A 13,852-nucleotide genomic window follows, 5' to 3' on the forward strand; every position below is an offset into this window, starting at 1 on the left:
TCATCTTTGATGAAGTACAACTCCACCAAGGACAACAAGAATGAATTTGACCTTGAACGTCAAGCCACTATTTCACATTCTTCTTTTAGAGTACTATCGCAAATAGACTCAGTCACCAGACTAAAAGTCCTTTGGTGATTATAAAAAAGCACCCAAACCTCAAATCACCACATTACATCTCATGTACTAATAAAAAAAAAAAAAGAAATTCTACTGCAGCACCAATTCCACAAAATGGATCAGATTCTGCCCTCTTTAAGAAAACTGGATCCCCAATTCAATATCATTAGGGTTACATATGCTGCTGCATTCTTTATCTCTTGTGTCACTGAAAAGCCTCTTCCTATGTATCCTGTCTTGCAGGTATCTTTGCAAACATAGTCAGTCAGTCTTTAATACAACAGGAACAGCTTGGACACTCAATCACAAAACAAGATGCAGAAAATCAATTCTAATTTCTAGAAGATACAACTACTCATGGAGAAGGTTGCTAAACACAGCCAGCCACTCTGCAATGCTAAAAGCCTGAAAGCAGATTCTACCATAAGGTCATTAGTGCCAACCAAAATTTCAACCCTCTGGTCTGCTTCACTACCATAAGAAGTATACATCTTCTGGGGACCTGAGATGTTTATTCGGAGTAGGATGTACTTTGCAATGGGCACATAGCTATCTCCAAATAATGTATATCCCTTGTGTTGCAAGGTAGGAGAATTTCACCAGATTCATAAGAGAAGGAGCTTGGAGTACAGTGATAAACTGGGTTAACTGTACTACAGAGGGGATGTCAAAATCCAGCCTACTGAAACATATTACCAGTACAATTTACCATCAGAAGGGGTTTGGTCCTGAAATAGCATCTGCTTCTTGGTATCCTCTTGCCTGCCCCTTCTTGCCAATTTTTCTCTTACCCTAAGTAGTGCTTGATCTTTTTCTTTCTCTGGGTCCCTCCCCACAATCTCTAGTGAATTCGCCAGTAAGAGGTGGAATGCACATTCCCTTTGTGCACTGGTTATACAACACAGACATTTAATGCACTCTCAAGCAGCTCATGCAAAAATTAAACATAGCTGAGGCATAACTAATTCATGGAAAGAAGCTTTCTGCCAGCTGTGATTACTGTATTACCTTTTCAGCTTGGTGAGGTTCAGCTTTGGCAAGTTGCTCAGATGAGAGCCTTGATTATGAAAATATTTACTTTAACTGACATTAACTAATGTCAACCTTCCTTAAAACTATCAGAAGGGGCTGAAGTCAAACTAAAATATACCATATTGTCATTAAGGACCAGATGTCGCCATATAGGCGAGTGTATGCAGCCACAATGAAGTAAAGATGATTTTACATAGGCACCAAAGAGTTGAATTTTTCCTCAAAATTAGGGGTATCAAAAAAAAAAAAAAAAAAAAATTACAGGATCTAGATCATGGGGCTCCTCATGGGCTCGGATCCAGTCTGGGGGAAATGGGGGCAGCCACTGTGGCCCAGCAGCAGTGGGAGGTCTGAATATGACAAGGGGTCTGGAAGTGGCAGCAGCGAGTCCACATATGCCAGTGGTGGTTTCGGACATGGCAAAAAGTCCAAGGATGGTAGTGGTGGGTCTGGATGAGACAGGGGTCTGGAGGCAGCCACAGCCAGTGGGACCAAAGGGCCCTGAATTTCACAGCAGGCCACACCCTCCAACTTCTAGTACCATGCTGGTAGCCCAGCAAGTTGGATAGGGGCTTGTATCTGGCCTATGGACCATATGTTTGACACTCCTGCTTTAAATTATAACAGATATGCCAACCTTCTTCATATGCAAAATTCCAAGGCAGAGATCTACATAAATCTTCAAAGGATCATAAAAAGGGCAGTTGTTCCCAGTAAGGTTAAAAGACAAATTATACACAGAAGTTGGTCCAAAGCACTGAAAACCAAAAGCTACCCTGTTTCAGCAACACCACTTAGCATTCTGTATCTACATGATATTGCGTGTGTGTGTGTACACACGAGAAACCAATAGATACAGAGGCAGAAAGTGGAGTCACTTTGATATACAACGTTCTTTTATACCAAGGAAGAGCCTGAAGATCAGATACACTGCTGTAAGTCACTACAATATCCAAAAACAGAGGTTGTTCCTTCATTGACAAGAACTGTCATTGATCAGTCACTGGCATAGGCTGGTTATTGATTTCACAAAAAGGCTTACTGAAACCAAGTGCTTACATATGAACCTAATGATAGCACATTTGTGCCCTTTTATATAAGCTTGTATTTGTCCTCAGCAGCAGAGAGCTATTGAGGGGAATAAAAGGAGAAAAAGCAAGAAAAGAGAAAAGTAATTGAAGAATGGAGAGAGAGCGTGCACAGAGAAAGCAGTAGTAATTCAGAAAGCAGTAGAGAGTAAATAAAGTTAAGGAAGCAGAAGAGATACTAAGCAGAGGCAAGGACTGGAAAGACACAGAAGGGTAAATGAAAGGGTAAGCAAAAAGACTGACAGAATAAGGTCAGACACCAGGTAGAGGTCGTCACCTCAGGCTGGGGAAGTGACAGTAACTGCTGCTGAAAACACTGAGAGAGGTCCCAGAAGTTTGGTGAAAAAATAATTATAGGAAAGGTTTGTTGCTTTGGTAAATGGTTTGGGATGAAATAAAATGAAAAGCTGGGGACATCAAGGGCCTGTTGCTCTTCAGTCCTATGGTAGCTAGTCACGTTAGATGGCCGGGCTAGAATTGGGAGATGAAGAAAATATCCAGATGAGAAGATTAGAGACAGGAAATATCAAGAGTCAGACAGGATGGTGAATACTTTGCTTACACTTCAAAAATATTCCCACACATACTTACAACACCAGCTTACTAACACAACCTTCTTTGTAAGGTCATAGAGCAGTGATGCTCATAGTTTTTGTCCTGCAGACCAATGAATGGCATGGAGCCAGTATGAGGGAATAAGGCCCTGGGCTACTCCTGAGCACTGGGATTGGATTCTGGGACCCCATGCAGCCTCTGTCCAGCCAAAGATTGATTCAGTCGTGTGCCTTTGCCCTGCCAGAATCAGGCCTGGGGTCCCTGCTACTTCCACCTGGCCAGGGTCAGGCTCCCAGGCCCCATGCCACCAGTGCCTGGCCAGGATCAGGTTCAATGGGCCCTGGGCCACTCCTTGAACACTAGGAACAGGTCCTGCACTGTCCTTCACACACAATGTAGCATGCAGGGCCACAGCCCACAGAGATCCCTACAAGATCTGTGGGAAGCCCAGCAAGCTAGGTGACATGGCACTGGAGGCCCAGATCTAGCTGTAGGCCAGGGTTGAGCACCACTGTTGTAAAGCTTGGGTTAACAGACATACTCCAATGAGACCTGAAGAAGACTGAACTGTATTTGAAAGCTTGCGTATGTCTATCCCAACTATTGGTCCAATAAAAAAATATCATCCACAAAAATCCTTGCCTCTCCAGTGAGCTTGTCTATTTCTTCTTTATTTCTTTTGTGTTTGGTTTTTCATTCAACATATTCCATCCTATTCCAGTACACCGGAAATATAAGACCTGCTCTAATTAAAGTGCCTGGAGTATCTTGTGTATCAGCATTCCCATGCTTCAAAATGGCTGTGGGAGCGCTTTATGTAAAGCTTGTTCAACAAGCTTTAAATAAAGCACCCCCGCCACCATTTTAATGCAGGAGGCTGTTGGAGCATGGTAATTGCCACACTCCAGCAGATCTAATTAATCGAGTCTACTCCAACATGCTGGAATCACAGCGCGTCTGAGCAGACTCCCTGCTTGTGTATAGGCACTCCATATGCTTAACTTCATGAACCTGGTTAAATGCTATGCTGGATTAGGGCCAGAGTGACCAATACCTCTAATGGATCAAGACTTGAGGCACCGATTTTTGAAACATACCAGGCATGCACAGCACAGACCTTAACTAGTGGAATAGGTAGGCCTCCAGCCTGTAAGCTAAGGATTTACCTTTTGAAGAACTACCCACGCATGCAAAGTTACTTATGTATGTGAGATTTTGTTGGATCAAAATCTAACCACCGCATTGGCAAACGAATACAGCAAAACAGAGGTTGAAAGCATGGCCCTCTGGGTTTATTTGACTGGAAAAATAACCCTTTATAGTACGCTATGATTTTTCAACCCTCATCTCTCATGATGTAAGGAATTCCTCCTCCTTCTAATATCTTGATACCAAACTGTGCTTACAATATATGAGACATGCCCAAGGAAACTGAAAGACAGCTGTGTTTGTTTCTTTTTTAATTTGATGAAAAAAGAAACTTCTGGAGGACTAATTTTTACTGGCAAATCCATAAAGCACGGAGTATTGTTTTAAAAGCTCAGAGAAGAGTTTTATCCTATAAAAACAAAATGGGAAACTTGATCTAATTAATTTGATGAGATTATTCTTGACTGCTTCATGCCAAACCAAAAAAAAAAAAGTAGGAATTTTCAGTGCTACACAAGTAGGTGAGACTGTGACTTCAGCTGATTTTTAAAAACAAATATTGAGATTCAAATTCATGGCAAACTTTGCAGATTAGCAGTAATGCCTATGACTGGGTGTTGTTTAAGCATCACCACAAGGTACAGCCAGTAGCCCTCAGTCTAACACCTCTTATTTCAGGCTTGAACCTCTGCTGGAAATATGTACAACCAAACCTTCTGAAATGACTGGTAGTTCTGTGGTTGGGTCCACTATGGACTAGGTGTAAACAGAAAAACATATTCTTCTACATGGCAGATGCCAGTTTCTTGGAAACACAGCGGAGTGGGGAGGGGAGGATGGTAGAGGAAGGGGGACGGGACTGGCCTGGCCCCCACCTGGCCGGGATGGGGTAGGGCCAGCACCTAGGGGGGAAAGTGGCATAGCTGGCCCCAAACTAACTGTGAAGGGAGAGGGAGTATGGCTCAGCCCCAATCTGACTGGGCAGAAAGAGAGGGCATGGTCTGGCCCAGAACCGGCTGCACAGTGGGAAGGGGTGCAGGGAGAAGAGGGCAGCAGGGAAAGTGGTAGTATTCCCAATATACTCCCCCAGCGCCAAATTTCCCAATCTGCAGGGAGTCCCTTTGGCTGGATTCCAAGGCTTCATGGGTTGCATTTGGCCCATGGGCCAGAGGTTGAGTATTCCTGCCTTAGGCTAGCAAGGGTACTGACACTGAATTTGTGCAACCGACAAAACTTAAAAAAAAAATATATATATATACACACACAAAATATAGTGGACACAATGTCCAGATAACCAGAAAAGCAACCTGTAGGCTTAAAGTTCATACAAATGATAAAACAAGACTGAAAACAGAATCTCCCTCCACTTGCTGATGTTGCAGGGGCCCTTGAACCCTGCCCACAGACTGCCACAGTATGTTGCCAACCATGCAGTATCCAGCAGTAGCCAAGAATGTTTAACACTCAAAAACAAAGGAAAAATTATCACATCCAATTCTAACACCAGCATGCTCTGTCTGCTACCTTTCTAGATTTTGTCAAAAGGGGACAGACCCCAACAGTCAGTAATATATGTGAAAACACCATCCCCTCCCTGACCTCAGTGTTTTAATGGATGGTGTTAGTGATTATGTGTTGTGGTATGATGGACAGGGGAAATAGATATACCCCTCCCATTAGTGAAAACTGGAGATGCACGTCTCATTCCATACCCACAAGATAAAGAACAAGCACCTACAAGACAAGCCATCAAAAATTAACATTTGTGAGAGTTACAGGGCAAACTATATTAAAGATGAATAACTGCTCTATATAGTTGCCCTTTATTTTAACGGTAGCTTTTAAGCAATGAACCAGAATTCCCCAAGAAAAAGTAGTGGGGCTATGTGTGTGTGCTGATTAATGTCAGCAGTTCATTTTCCTGGAAATGGGATGCCCAAAATGCCATTGTTTCTATTATAAATGTTCATCTGTTCTGGTTTCAGCTTGATTTTCATGTGTCTGCTTTGCTTAGTTGACTTCTTGTTAATAAACAAACATTCCCAACCGACATGCAATTAAATTAAAACAACAGCGTAGCTGTAATCCTCCAAACTAGATTTTTAAAATTATTTAAAAAAACTGTATGGCATATAGAAATCTGGAATAGTGTTATAAAGAATCATGGAATTCTTAATAGCTGCCATTCATATCAAACAAGAATTTAAATACGGGATTCTTGTTTCCTCAAAATGCTTCTATTTATGTGAAAGGAGAGACAATACCTACACAAATATAGCCTCTAAGTTAGAAGCATATTTAGTTACCACAATTATTATTTATTATTATAATTATTTTGCAAACATCCCCTTTACAAGCTCAATGTTGTTATTTTATAATTCCTGGTCAGAATTAATCACTTTATCTAGTTACCTCAAACAACAAGGTATCTTTTTACATTTCATTTTACTTTAGACCCATGTTTGCTAAACTGAAAATACATTGCTATGTAAACTATCATAAAATAAAATAGATATATATATTTATAACAATCCTTTTTCCCTGTAGAATTAAGTGCTAAATATCGTGTTCATGCTACAGAATATTTATTGGAATGTCAGTAATGTGTTTTTAGATAGCAGCAGATGTAAATGTAGACCATCATATTCAAATGTGTATTACGGAGAAAACAACATTCTGCTCTAGGCAAAAATACACACATGGGAAATTTCTTTCCTCTCCGAAGTGAATTATGTATGGTGAAAGGATTTTCAGCGCTACATGTTATGCCATAGGCAAGCAGATTTGCACAGTAAATCTTTTTCTATGTAAAAATATATGCAAATACAGTGAGCTACAAAAGGTGTATATCTAGGATGCCAGCACTTCGCCCATATCCTATCTATTTATAGAAATAAAATGAGGCAGATTCAGAGGTGGGAAAAAAGGAGACAACTAAAAACATCAGCCCAGAAAAGCAAAGTTGACAAGGAAAGAGAGATTCACTAGCTTGCCTTAGCTGTTTCCACACTTCAAAAGTGGAAAGCACTAGAGAAGTACTGCTATTATTAGTTCTTCAGATCAGAGGCAGACAGCGCGTGGCATTGTTTTAAGCTGTTGCCGAGATGTTTTATAGTTTATATACATACAGGTATCGCATATTGAGAATTTTCCAATTTAAGAAGACAATACACAGACACACACACACAGACCATGACTGTGAGTACTCACAGCTCTGAGTACAGGAAGTGCAGATTGCCCACATTGTCTATGTAGTTTGCAGGACTTAGCCAAGGTAGAACCAATAACAGAAGAGCCTTCATTTTCAGTGTAAGGCTGGCACTGCTGCTAGGTTTCCTCCTTCCCACTTTCTCTCTTTCTGTTGATGGGACACAGAACTTCAAGCTTTTGTCAGCCAAGCCCTTTCTAAACGAGCCTTTCCATTTCAAAACAATGGTAGCCCATTATGAATCAAAATTAAATCCCTTAAACGAAGCTACGCTGAAAAATCATTGACCTGTAAGAGGATTACTTGATTTGATTCTCAGATGGGTGGATGTGAGGGTTTAGGGACAGCACAGCATGGTTGGCGAGACAGTGACTTATGCTGCAGAGCAGGATGATGCACAGGAAAGAGACCTGCCTCCTGCAGTATTCAGAGTGGTTCTTCAGAAGCAGCTGGTACATTTACATCATTGGCCAGAAGCAGATGGGGTAGGAGCTAAACTGCATCAAGGAAGGGTCTAGTCTAGTAGCTTGTACATGAAGAGGGGCGGGGGTGGGGAGGAGGGGGGAGCACTCCCATGGAGTTTCAATACAAACTATGTAAGAGGGTCACACCTTTTTAAAAAATAAAACGCCACAGAGGATCAGTGTGTGTTCCCAAATAAGCAAACACAGTCAGACATTTTTGTACAAATACATTACGAACCAAGGACACCTTCTGGGTGAAAAATGTACGTATAAAAAATAGTTATCAATGAGCATCTTTTACATGAATGTCCATGCCGATTCCAATTAGCCATTAAAGTTCCCTAATTAATTACATGCACAAACACACAACAAACTCACCTGGTTCCATCGATGGCTTCATTTCTGATCAGGACTGAGCTTTCTCTTTGAGAACAAGGATCAGTTTGAGATTGATTTATGCAAGAAGAGAGCATTTGCTGGGTATTCTGATATTTCTAATTGGGTCCGTTGTGATTTATTCACCAAAAGCCGTAGTCACATTTAGTTGAGATTTCAGACCACGGTTGGTCCAGTCCTCCACGGGCATCAGACTAATTTATTAGCAGAGTCACACACCTTCTCCCACCTATTGATTTACCAGTGTTAAAAAGAACACTGTCATTTTGATCTGCACTGTGCCTAGGCATTGCCAGATTCCTTGCCTGAAGAACACACTGCCCTTCTCGTCTCCTGCACTATTAAGAACTGGAAGTCAGATTGCAAGCAGGGTTTCTGCACCTCAGTAGACTGAATTAGTCAAATGCATGAATATTTCGAGTGATAATTGCCAGTTGGCTGTACTTTAACATACAGCACCCTGCCAGGTATCTACAAATACAGGGCTTGAAAATCCCCATGCTGTTTTAGAGGCAAGGAATCTCAGGAAGTCATTTAACCTATGCGAAAAGTGCGTTGGTGTGATATGCCCCCTGGAAAAGCCCGAAGGTATAGATTTGGGATCAATCACCAAAATGCCATCCCCCAGAGAAGCCCTGCCCCATTTGCACTTCCTCCTCCCTTGCCTGCTGCCACCTGGTAACTCGATTCCCACGCTCAGGAAGGCGGCAGGGGGAGGAAAATGTAACATGAAGTGGTGGGAGCTTCCTAATGATTTTGTTAGCCTACACTTGTACTGCCTTGGCCCACATGTTTCAAGGACTGAGGGCCAGATAGTATTAGACAGGCCACCATAAAATAAGGCAATACTCTCTCTTTCCAGTTCCAGCTACTCAGGATGTGGAATTTTGTGGAGCTCAATCAGGCAGGATGGGAGAGGGATAGTAGTAGCTCACAGCTGAGCCAGTTCTTCCTCTTCCATTTGGACCAGGCCAGGGTGGGGCAGAGGCTCATGCCTTCTTGCACTTAAAGGGCAGACTTAAAAAGGCCAGAGGGAAGAACATCTGGAAGCCTGACTTTCTAGCCCCATAGTTAGGGAGCCCACCTAGAGATGAGTAGACTTAGGTTCAAGCCCCACCTCCCAGAATTGATAACCCACAGTTTATTTTCTGCTTCAGTTAATATATGGGCAATATTAAAATAAAGAAAAGGCAATCAAAGGCAGTACTTACACAATATATGAGATACCCCAGCTCCACAGAACTCAAAGATCATTTTGGATTACTAAATATACACTCTTGCTGTACAATTTACCAGGAGATATACTAATGGTACTATCCATAAGGACCTCAAGCTAGTTTGTTGCATTAAAAAAACAATAATGAACTTAAAATAATTTGGCTAAATTCAACCCTGGTATAACCCCTTTGAAAACAGTGGATTTATGTCTGGACCGAATGTGATAAATTTGCATTAAACTGACTGCCCATTATAAAACAGGAGTTTATTGGACTGCTTTCCAGTCACTGATTCTCTCAGCCCCTCTCAAGGAAAAAAAAAATGACATACCCATTTTGAAAATGCTGTTCAAGGTCACAACGCTGTAATATCTCTGAGCAGTATTCTGTGAAAGGGCAGCTAACCATTAGCTTATCCAGAAGTTTATATACTAATATGCTGGACTTTCTGCAAGACTGAAGAATCACAGGTTTGCGATCCATGGGGCAAAAGTCTTTTTCCAGTAGGAAATTTGTAAGGCAGATTGTGCAGTAAGTATGACCACAAGGAGTGTCCAATGGCTGAAGCAAAGCTTGTAGGCAAATATGGCATATTAGATCATCATCTACTTCTTCTGTGTAGCTGTACAAATGGGGCTCTTCTGGTAAATGTGGTTGGCCACAGGTAATACATAAAGCTTGAGGGCCATCTTCCATTTCTTCTGATGAGTCTTTCTGGCTCATAATCAGATCCGATGCAATTCAAAAGACAGCAGGTAAAAACTGTTCTCTATTTAGAAGAATATCAGCAAGTCCCGTGAACATCAAATCTGTAGGAAAAAGCCAAGGAATTGTGTCTCAGGGTTGTTTTTTTTAAATAACGTTTTTATGATTTATCTGGATAGTCTATATCTGGAAATAAAATGTTCCCATGATTTTATAGAAAGATTTTACCTTAGGGCAGGAAAACATCTAATCCTATAATTTATTTTCTGTTTGGCTTTACTTCCCCATCCCTGCTATGAAAAAGATATTGATATAGGGAGTTCAAATAATGAGGGCAGAGGAGAATGTTGCTAGCATTTAAGAGTTAAAAACATCAAGCCCATTTAAAACTGCAGCTCTAAAAGTTAAGCTCTTCCAGTATATCAGTTCAAAGCATGTAAGTCACCTGATTTGTTTTTCCTACAGGGAAAAAAAAAAATCTGTCAGTAACAGAGCAGCATCATGTGAAGGCAAAGTAGTGTGAGGCTGCACGCAGAAATATCATTAAAAATAATGATTACCTCCCTTGCCATTGGCCCAACACCGAATGGGAAACCACTTTAATATCTTGTAACCTACTCTAACATATGTATAGTTACCCATTCAGCAGGAGGAAGGAAGGGACACAGGTTTATAACAAATTAAAGATTTAGAACTCCCACAAAAACAGGCTTCACCATGTCACATAAAATGAGAATGGGTTATTTTCTGAATAATTATGCCTCCATATCACCTCCCACATTTTTCTGCACTAATACATTTTGATGAATATCCATTCAAACATTGTCTCCCTTATGGAAGAGAAGAACAAAAGATATAGACAATATTATTGCCAAACCCACTGAGCAAGACTATTTCCTTACATAGATGTGAAAGATGGATCTTGGGAGGGCAGAAAACATTTCTACTGAAATGTGTGGGGTATGACTGTAATCTGTCTTCTACTGACTTCCCATGCAGTATGCCCACTGACTTCAAAAGAATTACTTCCTTACAACACAAAGCCAGATAAGAGCAGGTCTTTTGTATTGTTATTAAAGTAACTAGTAGCTATAGTCCAGTTTCAAGAGAACAAGTGTCTTAGCTAAATCTGGACACCCTACTGTAGTGTTTCCCAAACTGTAAGAAAATGGGGTCGCAACATCAGTGCTTGGGGTTACAAGATTTCTGCACCCATAGCAGGGTGCCAGGCTGCAATAGGGCTGGACCAGCTCCAGGCAGAAGCTGCCTCTGCAGCCAAGAAGGTGGGACCCCATGGAGGAGGGATCGTTGCACTGTCATAGCTGCCAAGGTGAGGTGCAGCAGTGGTGGCGGCATGGAGTTGTCCCTCTACTGCTGCTGGGTGGGCAAGGGGCACCTTAGCCATGATGGCATGGTGCAGCACTGCCTCTCATGCCAGGTCCTGCCCACTGGGCTGTGGAGCCCCCAGGAGGAGGGCATCAGGGCAGGGAGCCCCAAGCCCACAGCAGGGAGCCTGCATCCTTTCCTAGGCTTGTTTTCCTCATCGCCCAGAGGTCTCTTGTCTCTGGTGCTGGTTCTGCCTGCTGGGGTTTTTGTTGCCCAGTGAGCTACTCCCTCATTCACCTCCCCACAGTGGCTGCCCTTCAGTCTAACTAGCTCCCTTCCTTTAATGTGCCAGGCCACCCTGTTACAGGGTCCCAAAAGCAACAAGGACTGAATGGCAAAAGGAAACTGCCTTCTTACCACTGGAAGTGATGCCTCTAAGCTCAAGACTGAAACACATTGCTGTGGTGTTTGAGGAAGGCTGTAGTACTGCAGCTGTTTTACAACTAAAGGAGGTAAGTTTAGTTACCAGGGCTGCTAGCTCACCTACCTCACAAACAGTAAAAATGGCAAACATGCACATGGATCTAATAAAAAGTATCACACCATTTATCACAGACAAATGCATATGCAAATACATTGCATCAAAGCTTATTGACCAAAACCAGAGATCATTAAAATCTACTTATACTTGGAATGATAGATGGAGTTACCAGATACTGTACCAACAGACACACAGACATTTCATTTATCATAAATAATGAGCTTCCTAAGTACAAGCCAACATATTACATTCAATTTTGTGTTTAATTTTTAATACTGTGTTTTTGTTCTTAAATATTTTGAGGTTTTCCCTTGTACATAGACATACCATTAGCTCCTCCAAAAAGTCCATGCTATTTTAGACTGAGTATTCAAAAACTATGACATCATAGAACAAGGACGCAAGAGTCTGAGGTCATGTCTATATCACCTCCAGGACAAGCCAAGGTATAGTGAAGAAGGTTCCACCCGTTCACATCAGCACTGAGCGTGCTCAAGCCTGCAAATCAGGCTGTGGAAATGATGGCTTAGAGCAGCCCTGTGTGTGTGTGACTCAGCATTGCCCTCAGGCTCTTTGTCTCATTAGAACCTGAGCACAATGCTGAAGTGTATATTCAGGGATGACCCAAGATGCTTATGCAACCTAACTGGCAGGTTGGGGCACGTGCAAAATGGGGAGGGTCATGTTTCTTTCCGGCACTCCCAGGCATGCTCTGGAGGTGGTTTAAACCTGGCTTAAAAGTCTGGTGAGGCTTTTCCATGTTCCGCAGCATGCAGGCCTCAAATTCAATATATTGCCCCTATTCAGCACGGTCCTTAAGAGCATAATAAAGGCCTGTTGAAATTCATGTGCTCATGCACAGTCTTAGAGGCCACCATGGCTACAACCTATACCCCATTCTTAGATGCTGCATTCAATAGGGTACGGGCTGGGGATTCCTAAGAATGAGCTCCCTCCGCTGCCTTTCCCCCTCCCATTCTGAAAACAGCAGGCACTGGCAGAGAGCTGTGACCATGGCTATGGAAACCTGGCTGCAGGCTCCCAGCCCACAGCTAGATTCCCTTCCCCCCAGAACCAACCCTGAATTTCTGTTTGGTCTGGGGTAATGTTGTAACTCAGAATAGTTTGCAGAAAATGTTCTGAGTTACAGCTGAGAGCTGCACTTCTGTCTGTACCCTTGTTGCTGTTCAGAACTATGAAAAATTAGACAAATTGAGAGAAGTGGAGGAGATGGCAGGAAACTGACTACAAGGATAGATATGAAGAGCTGAGTTCATGAAGAAAGCAACACCCAAGAGTCTGAGGCAGTCTGGGGAGGAACAGGTGTGAGATAAGATTGATCAAACTAAGAATATATCTACATGGTATAATGCAGTGCCATTTAGCCCCATGCAAACTCGGAACAAGCAGGCTTGGATACGAGAAGCAGTGCAATTCCATTAGTGAGCACTCTACCTGGATGACATAATCCTGCTGAGAAGCAATGCTAAACAACTGAGGGGAGGGCCACGTTAATGCAGCTGCACCATTTCCGGTAGAGCTGTGCAAAACAGCACCATTTCATTTAAATTTCGGTTTCACCATTTCGAAGGGACAGTGTTTCGGTTTGCTGTTTCAAAGCACTGTTCCATTTCATTTTGTCGAAACTGCTCCGATGCTGTTTTGATGCATTTTAATGTTTTGCCTATAGGCTATAATGGGGAATCATGTAAATGCCTATAACATTATCATTTCTTGCCCAATTCAGATGAAAATTGCAAGGATGATAGCTGCTTCTGAGGGCATAAAGCTTGCCAAGTTTCAAGGATATAGGTGCAGGGAGTTTTGTGAACCTGCACCTCAAACTGTTCAAAGCAAAACTAGTATCACTTCACAGAATCATAGAAGTAGGGTCAGAAGGGACCTTATAGATCTTCAAGTCTGACCCCCTGCCAGGGCAGGAGAAAAAAAACTGGGCTCAAATGATCCCAGCTAGGTAGGCATCAAGCCTCCTCTTAAAGACCCCCAGGGTAGGAGCCAGCACCACTTCCCTTGGAAGTTGGTTCCAGATC

The 13,852-nt window shown here is 42.3% G+C and overlaps 1 protein-coding gene across 4 annotated transcripts in view; it reads right to left on the reverse strand.

Annotated features, from left to right (window-relative positions):
• The window catches only part of LNX1 (ligand of numb-protein X 1), a 113,514-nt gene that overhangs the window by 79,506 nt on the left and 20,156 nt on the right, over positions 1-13,852 (reverse strand). For 2 of the 4 annotated variants that reach the window (XM_019552754.1, XM_019552755.1), the window contains exon 4: positions 9,561-10,038. In XM_019552754.1, the coding sequence (XP_019408299.1) occupies positions 9,561-9,952 (392 nt within the window). In that variant the 5' untranslated portion in view covers positions 9,953-10,038. Of the gene's footprint in view, positions 1-7,154; positions 7,946-7,994; positions 9,139-9,560; positions 10,039-13,852 lie in introns of those variants that run through there. The other 2 variants (XM_019552756.1, XM_019552757.1) reach the window with 2 other exon arrangements.

This window comes from Crocodylus porosus, unplaced genomic scaffold (genome assembly GCF_001723895.1).
Source record: "Crocodylus porosus isolate Cpor-Errol unplaced genomic scaffold, CroPor_comp1, whole genome shotgun sequence".
NCBI classification, from domain to species: Eukaryota; Metazoa; Chordata; order Crocodylia; family Crocodylidae; genus Crocodylus; species Crocodylus porosus.